The sequence below is a fragment of the Bactrocera latifrons genome, unplaced genomic scaffold (assembly GCF_001853355.1).
Source record: "Bactrocera latifrons isolate USDA-ARS-PBARC rearing strain unplaced genomic scaffold, ASM185335v1 scaffold_299, whole genome shotgun sequence".
Lineage (NCBI taxonomy): Eukaryota > Metazoa > Arthropoda > Insecta > Diptera > Tephritidae > Bactrocera > Bactrocera latifrons.
Genome location: NW_017536618.1, coordinates 216,503 through 236,444, shown reverse-complemented (window position 1 = coordinate 236,444; position 19,942 = coordinate 216,503). Strand labels below are relative to the sequence as shown.

Below are 19,942 nucleotides of genomic sequence, written 5' to 3'. Positions count from 1 at the left end.
TATTCAACATCATCAGAAATATCAGCCGTTAAGAATATTACAATTTTATATTTATTTCTAATTAAAATAATTCAAAAAGTTTTCGAAAATAAGAGTTATTTTTTTTCTTTAGAAATCTTAAATTCTATCTTTCCTTACACTTTTACTACCTTAGTAATTCGATAAATAAATAACACTTTCGTGAATGGTATAAACTGATTATCACATATGCTTTCCTACTTCATCTAACATCAAAAGCAATGCTCGAGAAATAAAAAAAAATATGGCTAAAAAATCGATAATAAAACTATAATATTTACACTCAAAAATGATACAAACATTTTCAAAACTAAAAAGACTCTACATTCAAGCTAATCTGCTTCAGAAGTTTACGCATTTGCTCTTAAAAGTATGCATTTAATCGTATTTTAGTCCCACTAATTCGAAAGTTCCTCAAAACTAATAAAAGTGTATGTTCTATAAATATTTTTGAAGCATACACTTCAACAAAAATTTTCTTGATATTTACTCTACTCAATATCGTCGCATTGTCAGCTAACAAGGCAAAAAATAAAACAAAAATATTTCCAAAATTTATATATGTTATATCATTTTTATCAAAAAGATTCCACACCCTTCCTTTTTCATAATCGCATTTAACAGTTATTTAGTTTATGTTGTTGTGACAGTTATGCGCCTTTGCCCCATATTTCGCACCCTCTTTCACAGTTTCTTTCAAAAGACGGTTTCACAAACCATTTTGTTGTTGTTGCTGGTTTTCACTTTGCTATTTTTCGCTTTTTTCATATCCTTTCATATTCTACAGTTATTTTCTAATTAGTTGCTCAATGTAATTTAATATTTTTTCCTCGCTCTAAAAACGCTCAAGTGCAGTCACATGTTTTTCATTCCCTCTACATTACACTTTGTTGCTGTTGTACTTATTGCAATTATTTTTTGCGCATTGACTAATAATTGGATATTGGAATTCTTGCATTTTTTTTTTGCATTTTTTTATTATTCATTACTTTAACGTTTGTAAGGAAGGGATATGTTTATGTGTTTTTTTTTTTTACCTCTCAGGTGGCTTGATCGATAAGCATCTGCAATTAAAAAAGAGAAAAGAGAAAAAAGTAATGTATTGACCGAGTTTTCATATGAAAAAATTTACTTGAGTTTATTACATATTATTACAGCTACAAATACAATTTGCTATAAGTAGTCAGTAGGTTCTGAATATATGTATGTATGTATGTATGTAAGTATGCAGTGTATGTATGTATGTACTTTTAGTTTCAAATGTATTGCATGTTGGTATGCGCATTGTAGTTATTCTCTAAAGAAGTGTTGAAATTATTACATAACTTTGAAAATTGTTTTCTTAAACATAGCCATATTTATGTTTGTATAACAATATATGTATAATTTGAGAGTTTTAGCTCTCAAATTCGTTCTCCCGCTTAACTATATTTAGCACTCTTATCATTATTAATTGTGAAAAATGTGGCAATAATGCCGAAAATTCTCCGATACTACACAATGAATGCTTCCAAAACCCCAGAACTTCCAATAACGTAAGAAAAATATAGTCTAAGAAACCGATTTTTTCCGTCATTAAAAATAAAAGAGATCGCACGATATAATAAGATGAAAATACAAAATTAATTTCTAACCCTTTTCTTCCTTTTTAGTAAAAGCGCACAAAGGAACGGCCAACATAGAGCTCACTTCTCGAAAAAAAGAAAATAATGCAGACATATCCTATTGAGAACATATTTATAGTTCCAACGATCTTGTTGTCTAGAATCAGGTGCTTGAGAAATTAGGCTTCATATCGCAAAACCGAAAGTATAAGTTTATTCCCGTGCTAAAAGGGTGATTCTTGAGCCTCCATTACACGCAGTAAAATAACCAAAGAAGCAAGAAAATAAATAAGTACATGATTTCGTCTTCTTAAAACTCAAAAAAAGTTTGCCTTTCATAAATTTATCAAAGAAAGGAAATCAATCAAAGGAAAGTATTAAGAAACGTCTCTGTAGAAGATTTGCGGAGTTTCATACAGAACTTAATTGCTTACCTCTGCTCTAAAAAACGCTTCGGCTTGCTACAGTCACGGCGAAAATGTTTGTCCTGACTCTTCAGGTGGTCGGGGATAACTGACCAGCCGAATCCAGGCGGTGCGCGTATCATGTGAAAGATTAAAACCCACTGCCAACACACTGGAAATTATCGGTGTGGCTTTAGACCTGGTGACTACCGACAAGATTTTGACCATACGTCAAATTTTATAAAACAGCTGTGAAAGGACGATCGGCTCACCTCCTCATCGCCTTTAACAGAACGAAAACGAACTGCCTCTATGCCGCTATGTCTGAACTTGGTGTCCCTACAAATCGAATACGGCTGTGTAAGCTGACGTTGAGCAACATCAAAAGCTCCGCCAGGATCGGGAAGGAACTTATCCAACTGATCGGAACCGAGCAAGTTTTCAGACAAGGAGACACTCTATCGTGTACTTCTTTAAAATATCGCTGGAGAAAGTTTTAGGAGCTGCAAAGCTAATAGAGAAAGTATAATCTTCTTTAAGAGTATACAGCTGCTAGCGTAGGCCGATGACATTGATATCACGGCCATGCCGTTATTTCCACTTTCCCCACACTCGGTCTGGTTGAACAAGGACAAGACGAAATATCTCGTGTCAGCGAACAAACTCTTACCAACAGGCGCTAATTTAGACTAAGTAGGCAAGGAAAGAGGAAGAACTCCACACTATTGAAGAGGTTAGGTGGAGAAGTATCTGGCTTGACTGATATCTCGAATTGGCCTCAAATAGCGAAAAAAGGAACAACTGGCGCGCTGTTGTTAACTAAAACCGTGCTTACGTCAGTAAAGAAGAAGATGAAGAATATACTAAAAAATTTGTAGTAAAATGTATGGTCTAAAAATTCAATGTAACGAAATTATTTTGCTTTATTTGAAAATATTTTTGGTAAAATATTAAACGGCTAATAAATGAATGATAAAAATATTATTTTCAAAAAAAAATATTTTTTAGAAATATTATTAAAATTATTTTAAAAAGGTATATTTTGCAAATATTACTTTTCATATCATTAATTCTCCCAGAGGGTCAATCAGTAATGATTCTTTAAGAATCTTCATTTCACCTAATAAAATTAAAAATTTCATTTCAGCCAGTGAAGCGTTGTTCAGCAACCAAAACYATACTTCAAAGGTGCCACATATTCACTATGATAGCTCCCTAAAAATCYTCAAACCTGCAAATATGCTTAGCATATTATTAACCACATGCATATTGCAATTGCACTGTCAGATAAATACACATAAACTCAGAGAAAATTGAGAAAATTGCAAATGCTAGAGTGAAGATCGATCAGTCATAACAGAAGTGGTAAACCGTTGACAGGGAGACTTAAATATTGGCTAAAAAGGGCTCGCCGCCGACTACAAAGGACTTCAACAATCTACCTGATGCTTTTTTTTTTTTTTTTTGCTTACAAACATTCGTAATAAGTACATGCAAATGTACATATGTCAGTACATGTGTTCGCATTACTATGGTCGAACATTGAAAACACAATATTTACATGTGAGACGGCGTGCTTTTAAACATGTGTTGTTGTTGTTTTTGGTGTTTGTAGCTTTACCATTGCGCCCCACTGCGAGCAGCATGATTGCGGCGTGGAGTAAACGGACCATAGGCACGACACAACGACGGCCAAAAGGCTCGCTCGGAAAGGGTAATTATAAGCTACAACTCTGCCGGTTTTTTGCGMACATTTTCGTTGTTCATAATATTATCGGACATACACATATATACTATATGTAACTATGTATGTAATGTAAAGATATAAGCATATAAATATGCCTGTGTGCTCGGCGTATTTTTGAAATTTCCTTGAAAATTTTTTCAATACACTCTGCGCGTACTATTTTGCTACCCTGCGCCAAATATTTGTTTGCAGTAGTCCTTACCACTTAGTASCGYTGGCTTGCACACTCTCATACATACATACATACGCATGTGGCTCATGTCAAGTTCCTTTGTTATCCTTTATTGGGGATGCACTGAATTATTAACACACTTATGTATGCTTGTGGTTCCCCAACCCCTCGTTTCTGCTCGGGTTTGTTTCTTTTTTCGCAAACATTTTTGTTTTTTGTTTCGTTTATGTTCTTACTAAAAGCCAATTTAGTTGCCTTAGTTGTTGTAATGAAATTAACCAATGTGTTTTTAGTTAAAGGGTTCTCTATCCGTCTGTCTGTCTGTCTAWTTGTGAACAGTGCGCTCGGCAGTTAATGTTGCGGCTCACCATAGTTAAGTGGCTGCTATCAAAAATTGTTGGCAAAATGAGGTGCCGGGCGAGCATAGATACGGAGAGCAAAGGTGGTATAATAATGTTGGARGAACTACAGTTGAAGTTGGACATTTGTCGAATATTTTCAAATGATTTGCGATCGAAAATATCAAATCCAAAAAAGCTAAAATAATATTCGCACATATTTTTAATATAGGGTCACTATAGGCTATAGCTGCCATACAAAGTCAGTGATCAAACTGAAGTTCTTGTATGGACAACTTTTTTATATGACAAAATATTTTGCCAAAATTTGGCTTGAATTATTATACCCAGCATTACTATAAAATGTGAAGAAATTTTCTTGTTTGGACAACTATAGCATATAGCTTTCATACAAGCTGATCGGTCAAAATGAAGTTTTTGTATGGAGAACTTTTTATTTGACAAGATATCATCACTAAGTTTTGCATAGATTATGGTTCAAGGAAATGCAATCATTTTCAAAGAAATTGCCATAAATTAACCGATCAACATCAACATGAACATATTTCCATAACCCTTCACGCTAATAGAAATGCACYTGCGAAGCATATTATAACTTAAGTACAGCTGTTTCTTTTTCATATGAAACGAGCTGCTAGAATAAACGTCCTGACACTTTTAAAAAGGTAATTCGTAAGATTGGCCCAACAGYCGCTAGTTTGTGTCAAACTGTCAATAAGTGTTATAAATTTTTTGTACACGCAAATAGATAAACTGGTTTCTTACTCCCAGAATTAATTGTTAATGWTTGGCTTTTCTTTCTTTAGAAGTCAAGAATGGCATCACTGCTTATCAAAAAGTCAAAGCGATCGCTACCAAATAACTTTAAACGAAGGTTTCTTGTTATCAATCATAAAAGCTTATTATTTTTTGGTAAATATTCAATTTTTGTGTACTTTTTCCACTAAATCGAGTCGTATCTCATGAATATCACGTTYAATACTGACTTCTGSTTKRTTGCTAAAGACCAATGATTTSAAATAACCACACAAKGAGTAGTCTAAGTCTAGTCTAGTGTTAAATCATAACTTCTTGAAGGCCATTCAATGTGACAACTTCCTKAAATAATCGAATCTTCAAACTTTTCTCGCAATAATACAGTTGTTGCACGTAATGTGTGGCACTTATCTACTTGTGGTACTCGTCTTGTTGAAACTCCCTCATTGGAACAGGGTTAACATAAGAACACAGTATAAAAAATTGGCTTGGTTTATTTTCGGCCRCTAAAACGACTCAGTGCATTTGAAATGACATCCAAAAATTTCCAGAATAATYGCAAAAATTTATAGCTTCAAATGGACAACAATTAATACATTTAGAAGTTCAAAGAAGATCCAACGTTTTCAAGCAAAATTTTGTACAGCGATGAGGCCCATTTATAGCTCAATGGGTAAGTAAACAAGCAAAATTGTCGTATTTGGAATGAAGAGACACCTAAAGAGATTCAAGAGCTGCTAGTATTTCATGCGGAAACATCAACTGTTTGGTATGGTTTGTGGGCTGTTGGAATCATCGGGTCATATTTCTTCAAAAATAATACCGATGAGAACGTAACCGTCATTGGCGTTCGTTCAACCGACAATATGATGCCTAAAATTTAAGCGCGTGACCTCAGCGACATAAGACGGCGTCACTTCCCACACAATACATCAATCAATGGATTTTTTGATAGAACATCTCAGTGGGCAAATAATTTCACGTTTGGGCCAATCGATTGACACCAAGTTCGTGTGATATCACATCGTTTGACTTTTTGCTGTGGGAATATGTAAAGTCTAAAGTCTAGGCGGATAATCCCGCTACGATGCAGGCTGTAGATCGAAACATCACGCATGTCATTCGCCAGTTACCAGTCGAAATGCTCGAACGAGTCAACGAAAATTGGACTCAACGAATGGACCATCTGAGACGTAGCCGCGGCCGACATTTGAAAGAGATAATCTTCAAAAATTAAATGCCAACAAATTTTCTCTCAAATGACAATAAACATTTCGCATTAAATTTGACGTTTTTTCGGTTCTTTTTTTTTTTAAGTAGTGAACCTTGAAATGGATCACCTTTTATATGAATTGAAAACTGCGTGCCACTTTTCTCAACTGAAACGCAATTTATTTAWGAATGCAAAAAATTGACTTTAGGCACTTTACACCGACTTTGGTTTTGTTAAAGTTGTTGGTTGCACARAAAAAGCGCAAGCAACGAATTGTGCTACTTATATATGCACCAATACAGTTACTGCCAACACAAGGAGTCTATGCAAATGCACTTATATAGATATGTAGTTAGCTGAGCGTTTGAACTGCATAAGAAATTTTCTCATTTCCTGTTTCCGCTTTGTTCSAAATGAAAATGCGAATCAATAAAAACCACAACAACAACATTTACACATAGCGATTGCAACAACAGCGCAAATAGGCGTGGTGCACACACAATTGCGTGCGATAGGCAAATCAAAGCAAATAGAGTGCAGAGAGAAGAATTGCATTGAACAACGCCAAACAACTTTAATTATATTTTTATTTACCGCCGTCGCTGCTATACCACATGCATACACACACAAACAGTAGTATAGCAACGCATTGATGGGATATTTGAATGGCAAGCGCAAACCAATTGCAAGTCTTGAAATGTCAAAGTATGCAATTTACGATGAGCAGAGTGTTATGAGTATATATGTATATRCATATATGCATAGATATACACATACATAGAAACACACAAATATGGTAAGTTCTTCCTAGCATACACGCCCTAAAATAGAAGAGATTTCAGGCAGAGAGTGCGGCTCGCTGGCTAAACAACAATAAAGTGCTTTATATATATACATACATGTATAAATGAATGTATGCATGTATGCTTGTATTTGCCAGGTAATCACAAAAGTTTTTCGATCGCTTCGTTGGACACTCGTTCGCGATGACATCCAACGGAAATACGCAATGCAAACGAATTTACAAGGCATGCCACCATAGTGCGAGCTACACACACACACACAATGTGAGAAAAGTATATACATTCATATATGTATACCATTTTAGTTTGCGCAATCTGTGCCAGCAAACTATTTTGTTGCAACTATTTTCAAAATAATAACGAGAACTTCATGTTTGCAAATATTCACAGGCACATATCCGGACCTTCGCAATAGCTTCGGTCGAGTCTTCAATAAATATACATTTCTTAGTACTGTTTTACAACTGTAATTTCAGTTTGTATGACCATGTAACTGGCATGCGTGCGCTGTCAACTGTTTTTCCGGTTGAAAAAAACTTTCCAATACATACTTTTCCCTGACATGAGTGGTCGTCTACATATTTAGAACAGTATTGAGAATTTCTAATATACCGTTACTATAACTGAAGTTGGCCAGGAAGTTTGTAATGCACAGCAGGAAACGTGGGAGACTCTTTAAAGAACATATGTATATGGCGTAAACGATTTTCAGCCTTGTCCCTCTGCCTGTTACGCAGTTTTTGAGATATCGATCAGAAATGTTGCACACATCCTTTACTAAGCAAAAAGCATCTGATTTACTAGAACCGTCGATATTCGATCGCTATAGCATATAGCAGTGATGCAAATTGAACGATCGCAATCAAGTGCTGCTTTGAAACCCCTTTTTATTTGACGAGATATTTTCAAAAAATTTAGTATAGCTATGAAAGTTCCAAGAAGAACCGATGTTTTCGAGCCAACTTTCGTTCAGCGATGCGGCCCATTTCTGGCTCAATACGTATATATTTTTTTTTTATTTTTTTTTTTTATTTTATAAAAGCTTACATAATAATACAATTATTATACAAAGTAAGAAAATACGCAGCACTAGCATCATGGGCTATCGGCCGACAATACGTATATAAAGAAGCGAAATTGCCGCATTTAGAACGAAGAGAAACCTGAAGAGATTTAAGAGCCGCCATTTCATCCAGGAAAAAAAAAGAATTTGATGTGGTTTGTGCCGGTTGAAGGATCAGTTCTTATTTCTAMAAAAATGATATCCCTGATGCCAAAAATGATTCCGCTTCGATTCAGGCCTTGGTTACAGGTCGAAATGTTCGAACGCGTAATCGAAAATTGGACTCAACGGATGAATCATCTGAGACGTGGCCGCAACCAACATTTGAAAAAAACAGTCTTCAAAAAATAAATGCCAAAGAATGTTCTTTCAAATGATATTAAACATTCCCCATTAAATTTGAAGTTTCTGCATTTTTTCTTTAWAARAGTGGGGAACCTTGATTTGGATCSCGCTTTATTAGCAGGTCACACACACTAATAGTGAGCCGCCAGAAGCTAATTTGGCTTCTTTGGAAGGCTATTATGCATCCACCTTAAAGTCTGAATTAGTTAAGAAGTGATTACTTTTTTTTGCCTGTCTAAAACGAAAGACTTGGTTGCTGAAAAATTTTATTCAAGAGAAACTTGTGGATAGTGGCTGTCTGAATTTTTTTGTTAATAAAGCCGGGGGTTTCTATGAGAAAAATATCTTACCCATAGCCTCAAAGCATGATATAATTCAAGAATTCAGTTGAAAAGCACTTAAGTAAAGATATTTCTTTTTGAAAATGTGTATTAAAGCCTCTTTTGCTCACGAAAGCTGAGAAAGCAACTGCCAAAAATATTGGTTTTAATAGTGACGAGTTTTGAACCTATATTTTCTTACCCGAACTTTCAGCTAAGCGAAAAGAACATATCGGTAGTGCCGATCTTAACTCAAATATTAGGTTGTCCAAAAAGTCTTGCGGTATTTTTATTGATTTTTCAATTGTTCACTAAATTTTTTTTTGATGACTCATGCCCAGCTCTTGACCGATGCTACGGCTGCTACTATGCCGGTCTCTTTCGACCAATTCAGCGATTTTATCGCAATTTTCGACGACAGGTCTTCCGGAGCGTGGTGCATCTTCGACCACCTCTACACCAGAACGAAAACGTTGAAACCATCGTTATGCGGTGGAAATGGAAACTGTATCGGGTCCATAAACTGCACAAATTTTATTGGCGCTTTGAGATGCATTTTTGCCTTTATCGTAGTAGTACTGTAAAATATGCCGTATTTGCTCTTCATTTTGCTCCATGTTTCGACGCTATAACTCACGAACGACTAAAAATAAAAGACAATCAATCAAACACGTGTTAGCGCGTGAAATGAGCTTTCCAAAAAGGTATAGCATGACCCGATGCGACSAATAAAACTARAACTACGCGCTCTCAGCRYCAACTAGCGAAAATACCGCAARACTTTTTTGACAACCAATATAATSTAACTAATTACACGAGTCTTCAGGATGATCTAATAAGGTAACACAATGAMAGTAGCAATAAAAATGTAATGTTTCGGTTGGAATTCGGAATAGCACTACGAGATATGGAGTCGAATACGAAATAAACTGGGTTGCACTTCAGTTCTCACAGTCAGTGTATATCGTCATCTAAAATGCAAAATAACGTAACATCATTTTCATAAGATTACAGGCGAAGGGAAAACGACATAATATTGAAACGAAATGTGTGTTTTGGTTATAAAATACTTAACCATTTTGGTTATATTAGGGGTTAAGTATTGATTATCATATACTCCTATTGAAAAAAAATTGAGTTTTCGTTATAAAATGGTTATATATCGGTTATTATATTCGATAAGGATTTTTTTTATTATTATTATTTTTTTTTTTTTTTGATACGTTGTTTTGAATTTTAGGTGGCTATATGAAAGAAGGCAACATATCTTTCATCTCCCCATTACCAAAAAAGTCTTTTTGGCAATTCCTACTAGATTGATYAGCAGCAGACAGCTCAGCTCACAAACAGAAAAATAACAGAAAGATTTAAGAAAGGGCTAATATAGTACCGCTGAGCACCACTATAACCAAATTATAGGTACCAATAAAATAAAAAGAATAATYACCAAAAATATGACACAATTTTCTSTCTCAAATTTTATGTTCAAAATGTGAAGCAACGCTGTCATGATATTATACGACTTGAGATCGTTTCAAATCAGCTTAAGTATTGAAATAATGAAACCATAAAGCTACCACCTACCTGGCAGTCGTGCAGTCCCTGTACAAAATATCGAAGTCCTTGCAGGCGAGCAATTTACACCGATTAACACCCGGCTGTATGGCGCCGAGACCGCGCAATATACGCACTTGCTCCACATTGCACACCAACGGCACAATATCTAGGCGCTTCAGTTTCGTATAGACCGTATGCAGACCGCCCACCAAGTGTTTGAGGAATAGCTCGAAAGCTTGTGGCAGACACAACATCGTGTCACCGCTAATAATGAAGGCGGCCACTTTTTGGCCACGATATTCGACCAGCTTGCATTCGTTAGCGCTGGGATCCGATGTGGAAATCGGTGGCGGACTATTGTAGGAGCGCGGCGGCACATGATGATGGGCGGCCGCCATCAGCTCAAGTGGCGAGGCATGATGCATCATTTGCAGTGAGTTGAGYAAGCCGAGCGAATGTGGTGGCAAACCGTGTGGCATGCGTGGCGGTAAACCAGCGGGCAGGCCATTCGGTGTCGGCACGCCCGTCACATGTGGCGGTGGACTAAGTTGATGGTGTTGTTGTTGCATTTGTTGCATCATCGTATGATTGAGCGATGTCACCGGACTGACGGCGTTGGGATGGCGTGTCGGCGAACTGGCCGGCGAGCAGCTGGAACCGCGTCCGGTATGCGAGAGCCGGCCGTTCGAGGGACGATCGTCGCCTATGCTGCCGCTTAGCGAGCCGGCACCACTGCCGCCGGGACCGCTACCACCGCGACTGCTATTGCCATCACGTGAACCATTTAGCTGCTGTTGGTGTTGCTGTTGTTGATGCTGTTGTTGCTGCTGCTGCTGCTGTTGCTGATGATGCATTAGCAGCGCTGTCGGATTCATGCTGTGCGCCAACAGTATGCTGTTGTTATTATTATTATTGTGATGATAGCTCGGACTCAGCTTGTTGTGACGTGGACTATTGTTATTATTATTATTATTGTTGTTGTTATTGTTATTACTATTGTGATTATTGTTTGTCAGATTGGTGGCCACTGAAATGGTGTTCATTGTTTTGCTATTGTTGTGGACCGGTGTCGGTGAACGTTCGCGCTTAACAACCGCTAATACGGCGCCATGCAGCGCGGAGGAGGTAGACGAGGCAACACTGTGTTCACTTGTGATCGATTGTGCATCAGTGGCGTTAGAATCCATGCTTTGTCACAAGCAACACTATAACTATGTTTGCTTTCTTGTGACTTTTAACCGTTATTTAGCGATTTTCGTACTTTTTGGATTAATTTTGGTTATACTTTTGGGGAGTTTGCACAGCTTTACAAATTTTTTTTTGTGTATTTCACTTTATTGTTTTACGTAATCACTGAGCATCATACAAATTAGTTTTGGCGCATATATTTGCACGTGTGTGTGTTGTTCTTATTAGTTTTGTGTTTTTTCGCGTTATTTATGACACTGTGGAAAGTAATTGATTGATAAATTTTTATTTCTGTTACAAATCAAAACTAGATAAAATATTCGGCTTTTAAAAAAATATTTATTTTATAAAAAATAAAAAAATAGAATAGAAAAAAATAATATTTCAATTTCGCAGCAATAATATATATCCCCTTCACATGTACAGTTCTCATAACATAAGGAAAAAATATAATTTTTGAAGCTCTTTATCGCGATTTTGAAGATCAGTTTGTAMGGTAGCTATATGCCAGAGTGGTTCGATCTGCACAATATGTTCAGAGATTGTAGCGGTACTTAAGGGAACAAGCTACGCCAAATTCTGTGAAGATATTTCGCAAAACAAACTAGTTTTCCATACAAAAACTTGATTTTGGGAGGTCAATTTGTATGGCAGCTATATGCTACAGTTCTCTGATTCGAAATATTTTTCTCAGAAATTGTAGTTCTTTCTAAGACAGTAATAAACTGAAAATTTAGTGAAGATATCTCTTCAACTTAAAAAGTTTTCCGTGCAAGAACTTGATTGTGACAAGTCAGTTTGTATGGCAGCTATATGCCGTGGTACTCCGATCCAAACAAATATATTCAGAGATAGTAGTGCTTTTATAAGGCGTATCACAAGTCGAATTTCGTGAAGATATTTCGCCAAACAAAAAAGTTTTCCATACAAGCACTTGATTTAAATCAATCAGTTTATATGACAGATATGTATGTATATGCTATAGTGCTTCGATCTGTACAATTTCTTCGGAGGATATAACGTTATTTTTAGCAATAATTTATGTCAAATTTCGTGAATATATCTTCTCAATTGAAAAGGTTTTCCATAAAAGCACATAATACCGATCGTTCAGTTTATATGGCAGCTATATCTTATAATGGTCTGGTATCAACAATTTATATGAGGAAGCAACTTCTTGGTGAGAAAATGACTTATGCAAAATTGTATAACGATATCTCTAAAATTAGATGGACAAACTGACCAGAGGAGACCAGCTCGTCAAGCTGATTAGATATACTTGTAAATATACTTTGTTAGATCTGCAATATATGTTTCTTGGAAGTGTATAAAATAGTTTGGAGCTTCGAAAAAATATACAATCTACATACTAGGGTTGTCTTTAGAATGTCTGAAATACATACATTGAAGAGGAATTCTGTGCATTTTTAATATAAAGTTAGTATTTTCATATATTTTAGGGAAATTTCTCATGTTAAATGTTTATTGAAACTGAGAAATTTTTTGAGACCTTTCTAGATCGAGGAAATTTTAGCAGATCATAAGTTCACAATCACTTAACTATTTACAAAAATTTATTTATCGTATTAAAACCACAGAGAGTATGGTAGCAACAAAAGTTWAAATTTTTTTTCTAAGATTCTTGCTTAAAAATCGCATTAAAAATTGCCTTCTATTCTAAATTGTTTTAAAAATAATTTCTAACTTTTCTTAATTTTAAAATGCACACTGGTCTATACTTTACATTTACAGTTTATATTCAATAAAAAAATAATAATAAAAACAAAAAATTAAATAAAAAATAAATAAAAATATTAAAAAAAATATTTAAAAAGTAAAAAAGAAAATAAATTAGAATAAACTAAAAGAGAAGAGGTTTTTAAGTAGTATTTAGTTTTAGAAGTTGAATTTTTATCAACAAAATGACCTCGATGATTTTTTAACAGAAATAATTTCATTATATTTTATCAGAATTTTTTTTATCTACAAATTTTTTTTTTAAACCATTTTATATCAACAAATTATATTTTAAAGCAATTTTTATAAATTTTCTTCAGAAATATTTTATCAAAAATTTTATAAAACTCACTTTTATTTAAATTTTTTTGATCAATAAATTTATGTTTTAAATCATTTTATTGTTAAATTTATTTTTTAAGACAGTGTAAATAAGTTTATTTAACAATAAAACTAAAGTACACTTCTACAACGCTTTTAAAAAACATCCTCACTCGTTGCCATTACCGCAATAATTTCTATTAAATTACGCACATATTTTATGCTCATTGATTGGAGACTCCAAATTAAATTTTTTTTTAATTTTTGTATTTTCTTCTTCTTATTTTATAACTATTTCTTATTATTATAAACTATTATTAATCATAGAAGAAATTATTTAGTTACATATTTATTACACTAAAATTCTTTTAATCTTTAGTATTCACCAAAAAAGATTTTATAATTGAGAGAAAAACAGTAAAAATCTTATATATGTATATGCTAAGAAAAAGTTTACTTTTTCTGTATTAAAAAAATTAAAAAAAAAAAACAAATTTCTCCTTCTATATTAAAACACAGGCGCACTTGGTTTATTGATTGCTCATTTGCATTAAATAATATTTTTATAAAAATTACTAAAACCGCAGAAATTACAATTTGTTCTTCGACCGCAAGCCAATTAATCAAATTGTTAGTATATCTTTATATATTATAAAATATTGTTTATTTATTTGAAACATTTATTATGCTGTTTAATAAAAATTATTCATATTAAGGTTTTTATGCAATTATTAATTTTATTATTATAGTAATTAATAATAAATATTACTAGCTATAAAAAAAACGTTATTCCATTATTTACGCATTAAATAAATTAATGCTGTTAATTATTTAACATTGTACTTTAATTTCTAAACTTTTTCACCAATCACAATTATTTCACACACAAAATAAGTAACACAATTTTCGATAAACACAAAAACACTATAAATTCAATTAACAAATTGACGCAATTCGTTACAATATTAAACAGCAATAGTAATTTTTTCTGTAATATTAGTTAAACACTAATAACGTATAACCGAAACTGCTACCGAATTTACCGCATTTAATATTTAACTACCGCACCGTCGGCGTGTCACTGCGCGTATGAGAGGACAAATGATTGCAGACAGTCACAGAAACACACGGCGAATACGAATGCGATTGCGATGCCGAATACGAATACAATTCGCACTCACATATCTACTAGTTAGTAAATAGACGCGTAGTGCGCCGCCCAAATACACAATCAGCAAACAGTCAAAGGCAATAGCAACAGCAACAACAGCAATAGCAATAGCAAATGTGGGGAAAATACGTGCAAATACCCACACTTACACGCACACATACACAGCAACACACAAACCAGCAACWACAAGCGAGCAGGGACAAACAACAATTACATTACATACACAATCGCAATTGCAGAAGGAACCGAAACGAAAAAATGAAATTTGATAGAAGAAAARTACGACAACTGCTGGCGTGTACGACGACGTTAGCGACGAGGACGAAGCCAACAACGACAACGATGACGTTGATGACGACGACGTCGTTTGTTTAACGTCGTCGGCGTTGAGTACGACGGCGACGCTAGCAGTAGCTGTGGCAGCGACTGSGACAGCGAGAAATGACATTCAATCAGTTGCGTCGGAAATGGGAGAAATGATTGWGATTGCTGCGCGGCGCTTGTCGCATCGATTCATTTCGGTTCGATTCGATTCATGTGCGGCAACGAAACGCATTATATTAAATTGAAGAGGGGAAATGGTTGAGGTTGTCAATTTTTTTTTTATTATTATAAAATTGTTGTTGCGCTTGTGAGTAATGAAAGTGCTGTGTTGAGAGTTTGGGGTGGTTTTTGGTATTGGGATTACAATTGGAATTGGACTATATATGTATGTATTTATTTATATTAATGTGTGGGTATATTCATTTGTACATATGTATGTATGTACATATATTTGGCTGGGAGGTGCTGGGTTTTGAACCGTGTGTGGAGCAGCATGTGGGGTATATTCGGTGTGAAGCTCGCTTATTCGGMAACTCCGTTAGGTTGACATGAGCTTGGCATTGGCTGCGTATTGCTGCTATTGTTGTTGCTGTTTTTTGTTTTTTTTTCCATTCCATACGACTTTGATTTGTCACTGACTGTTGTTTGGGTAAAATTGTAGGTTTGTTGACTTGACATTGAATGAAGGTGTGAAGTTAGTAATTATTATTGTTTATTACAATTTACTTTGTGCGAAGTTATTTATGTTTGTTTTTTATTGAGTATAACTGTAAAAAAATAATAATTGTTATCGTTTATTAAAATTTAATTTGTTTATTTTTGATTATCAAAATGCGATGATTAAAATTTAAATTGTTTTAAATTATTTATTTATTTTTTTGTTATTATTATAATTTTTGTTTTGATAAATTACTATTAATATTATAGTACTTGTGATTTTTAGTGATTTGTTTTAAAATTTTTGCTTTAAGTTTTTCTATCGTAAATCGTTTTTTAATTAATTTAAAAAATCATAAAATTAATATTTTTTTGCTTGACGGAGCTTTTATTTACAAATTAATCATTGTTAGATTTCTGAGCGCAATTGTTAAAACTTATTGAAAGCAATAATCTGTAGCTCAAAAAGGGGCTCACAGCTTTATACTAATCCATGTTTGAATTATATTAATTAATTGTATTTACTTACTGAGCGCTAACTTATTAGAAGCAGACATTTTGAGGAATACTAAAAACAAAGCACAAAGCAGGAACACAGAAGCTCAAAATTGAAAACGCTGCAGTAAATTTTTAATATATGTATGTAAGTACAYATAAATTTGCACTTGGCTTTAAAAAAAATAATGAAGCCTACTGTTTCTTGTAATTTGATAGTCAGCACAGGTTTTATTTATTTTTGAACAATAATAATGAATTTTCAGAATTCCTTTATAATTTTTGCTATTGCGACAGAGATGATGATTTTCAGAAGTGGTTTTACACATTTTCAATTACACGGTATTTTTTTTAATTCTTTTTCTATTTATTATAATTATTTTTCCTTTTCATTCTTACTGATTTAGATGATTATTGTTATGAGCCCATAGTTTCAAATTTYTGAAAGTAATTTTATTTAATTCTTAGACATACTTTTTGGACGCTAAAACATTTAATGTGCCGCAAAAATGGACTAATATATTCATCACAAAATATTAATTTATAACCGCCCAGTTCAATCAGTTCTAACAGTTTTTCTTTAAACGAGTTTATCTCGAAACTACATTTCTCGAATTTGCTTGAGTGATTACTCCKAGACAAATGATATGATTATTAACAGTTTTCGGCATGTTCTTTATATAGATCTCCATACAATGACTTAACAGCTTTTTGAACTGATCAAAAAAGAATTTTGTCCTCCAAAAATGAAGAAAATTTTGTGTGAACGCCGCCATTTTGGCAATTTTTGTTGATTTTTTAACCGTATACCAATATTTTCCAGTATTAAATCTTTTGTTTGGTTTTGCCGGCGGAGAAAGCCGGTGTCACTTGGGAAGTGGCGGACCTCTTTTAGCGTCGCTGTAGTTCACGTCTAAATCGAAAATTTTTAAATTTTATTTCTAAAAATTTTTTAAAATATACACTTAAACTTTTTTCAGATTTCATTGACGGTGTAGGCCGGAATCATTGCAACAATGGAGGTGGAACTCTAAAAATATTTAATTTTTTATACAAAAATTGCACTGTTTATTCTTAAAATATGTTTAAATAAACCCCTAAAACTGTAGAACAATTGATACGGTAGTTTTTATGGTCTTTGCAATTGCCAAACATCGCTTTTCTTAGACTGTCACGTGAGTTATGCCTCTTAAATYGTTTTAAATCATTCACTCTTGCTTATAGGCCTAAGAAACCTATATAATTTYCTRGATTTTCTGCTTTTACGAACTTTTACTCTATTTATATTTTCTTTATTATATTTTTATATATTTTTTTATGTTATATACTTTAAAATTTATTTTCAATTCAATCTTAAAATGCAGAAATTGGTTTTTTTCTGTAACAAAAAATTTTTTATTATTTTATTTTTATTATTATTATTCCGATTTATAATCAGTTAATTTACTTATTAGTTAATTCTTTTTTTAGTTCAAAGATATTGTTATTATTATTATTATTTCGATTTCTATTCAATTAATTTAGTAATAAGTGATCTGTGAGTGATCTTATTATATATAACTATTTTTTGGAGTATAAAATTGTTTATATTATATCTAATATTATTATAATTTTTTATATAATATATTTATTTAAGTCCGTTTAAATTTGTTCATGCATTACTCATGATTTTTCATTATTTCTAAATCTGTTTGAGATATTTAAAAATTAATCATAACTTTTTGTATATTTCCCTTTATGCCAGCTTGAAATTTGTTTTTAAATTATCATTACTTTTTCTAATTTCCATTTGTTTGTCACTCCGTTGTTTTTAAATAAGTTTCCATTAAAATTATATAATTTGCAAACACAACTTTTATACAGTTATATAGATTTTTGATTTGAACGCAAATCGAATTAAATAAAATCCGCACTAACACCGACCGATTACCATTTGTCAGTTGCTGTTGCCGACACCGCTCACTTGACAAATGCCGCCTATTGGCGACGGCAAACACAGCACAACAATTTCAACGCACACACACATACACTCACAACACACTACCATTTCTATAACACCGTGCCTAACAACGATTACTCACAACGTGAACCGAATAACCAAATTGCTTACACTACTAGCAAGTCAAACGAACGAACGAAACACATGCCACGAACGTGCGGCAATGGCAATGGCAACGCAACGCAACGCAACGCGAGCGAGACGAGTGAGTAGAACGAGTTGTTGAGTAGCGCGCACAGCAAAATTTTTATTGCATTACCTTCGCTTACGAATGACAAATTCGTAATGAAACCGATTTGAAATGTGTGCTGGCTGCCGTTGCGCGAGCATGAGCGACGTCCTACAACAACAACACGAAATACACATGTATACATAGATATTTCCCCAATTGTAAATGCAACTGTATATTTTGAGAAATGAACGGAGCGTAGCTGTGGCTGTAGCTGTAASTGTGTGTTTGCATTGCTACGCACATACAAACAAACAGACATATGGACGCGTGTATTTGTAATTGCGGCTGTTGTTTGTATGTGCACATGGCATTCGTATATTCAAGTGGTTAGAGGGGGATTGAAGTTGAGCTTGCGAGTACGTTTGTGGCATGTGTTTGAGGTAATGAGTGTGTTTGTGGAGTGGAGCAAAAAAAGCGGTGGAGTGAGGTRGCGGAGAGGTGAGCGCACGGCAGGCAAAAGAGCGGCTCCATACTCCTTTTGGAGTTGGCACAAGCAACGTGGATACATTTGGGGAGAGGTGTAAAGTTGTGATGATGTTGCGATGTTCCCTGTGGCAAGCGCGCAGGCAGGTAKCGAAAAATGTGTGGCTGCTGCTTGCCGCTTGTGTTTAYTTGTGTTTGTTTTGCACTTTTTTTGATGTGTTGTTGTGACACTACGATTGCATTGCGAACGATTCGTAWCGCTCTATGCTCGTTACGACAACTGTGAATGWGTACATACAAATATGTATGTGTGTGCATGAAAACGAATACGACTGTGTGAATTGTGAATACGAATGATTGCGAGTGTACGAATGGGCATGCGAGACAGCCATGAGAATGAGCATGGAAATATAAATATACATATATAACTGCATACATACATATATAAATGGTAGTTGGCATGGCAGATGGGCGTACGCGTTTCAATTGCATGTGTAGCATGTGTGTGTGTTTGTTTGGTATGGTGACAAAAGATAGCCGCACGATGTGCGCGAGTGCGAGATAGCGAATGTAACAACAAATAAACAGTTGTGAATAGCAATTGGAAATGGAATCGGAACGAAAACAAAATTACCGCAAGCAACGAATTGTATTTATACAATACAACAATACGATTGAAATGACAATACTTCGGGCCTTACGGGTATATACATAAGCATAACGGTTAGCTGAGATTGAGTGTGGATTTGCAACCCCAATTGTGCGCCAAGTCAAATGGCATACACATTAACTATAAATGAAACATGAGACAGCAAATATAGAAAATAACGAAAATAACTGTAAGGAAACATTTTAAGGTTGTTTTCATTTGCATTTGCAGTTGTATTTTGGATATATTGATGTGTGTGTTTATAAATTTTTATTATTTTTATATAAGAAATTTATACACAGCTGTGAAGAGGGGTAGATTCATATGTATGTATGTATATACATATGTATATGTATAACTATATAAGGTGATATTTATATTCAGA

General features: G+C 34.1%; 1 protein-coding gene across 5 annotated transcripts in view; it reads right to left on the bottom strand.

Annotated features, from left to right (window-relative positions):
- LOC108970329 overlaps nucleotides 1–18,406 on the bottom strand; it is a 67,495-nt gene extending 49,089 nt beyond the window's left edge. For 4 of the 5 annotated variants that reach the window (XM_018935654.1, XM_018935656.1, XM_018935657.1 and 1 more), the window contains exons 1-3: nucleotides 18,028–18,406; nucleotides 10,389–11,806; nucleotides 1,056–1,082 (exon numbers count right to left, since the gene is read on the bottom strand). In XM_018935654.1, the coding sequence (XP_018791199.1) occupies nucleotides 1,056–1,082; nucleotides 10,389–11,548 (1,187 nt within the window). In that variant the 5' untranslated portion in view covers nucleotides 11,549–11,806; nucleotides 18,028–18,406. Of the gene's footprint in view, nucleotides 1–1,055; nucleotides 1,083–10,388; nucleotides 11,857–18,027 lie in introns of all 5 variants that reach the window. The other variant, XM_018935655.1, reaches the window with a different exon arrangement.
- Between the last annotated feature and the right edge of the window lie 1,536 nt (nucleotides 18,407–19,942).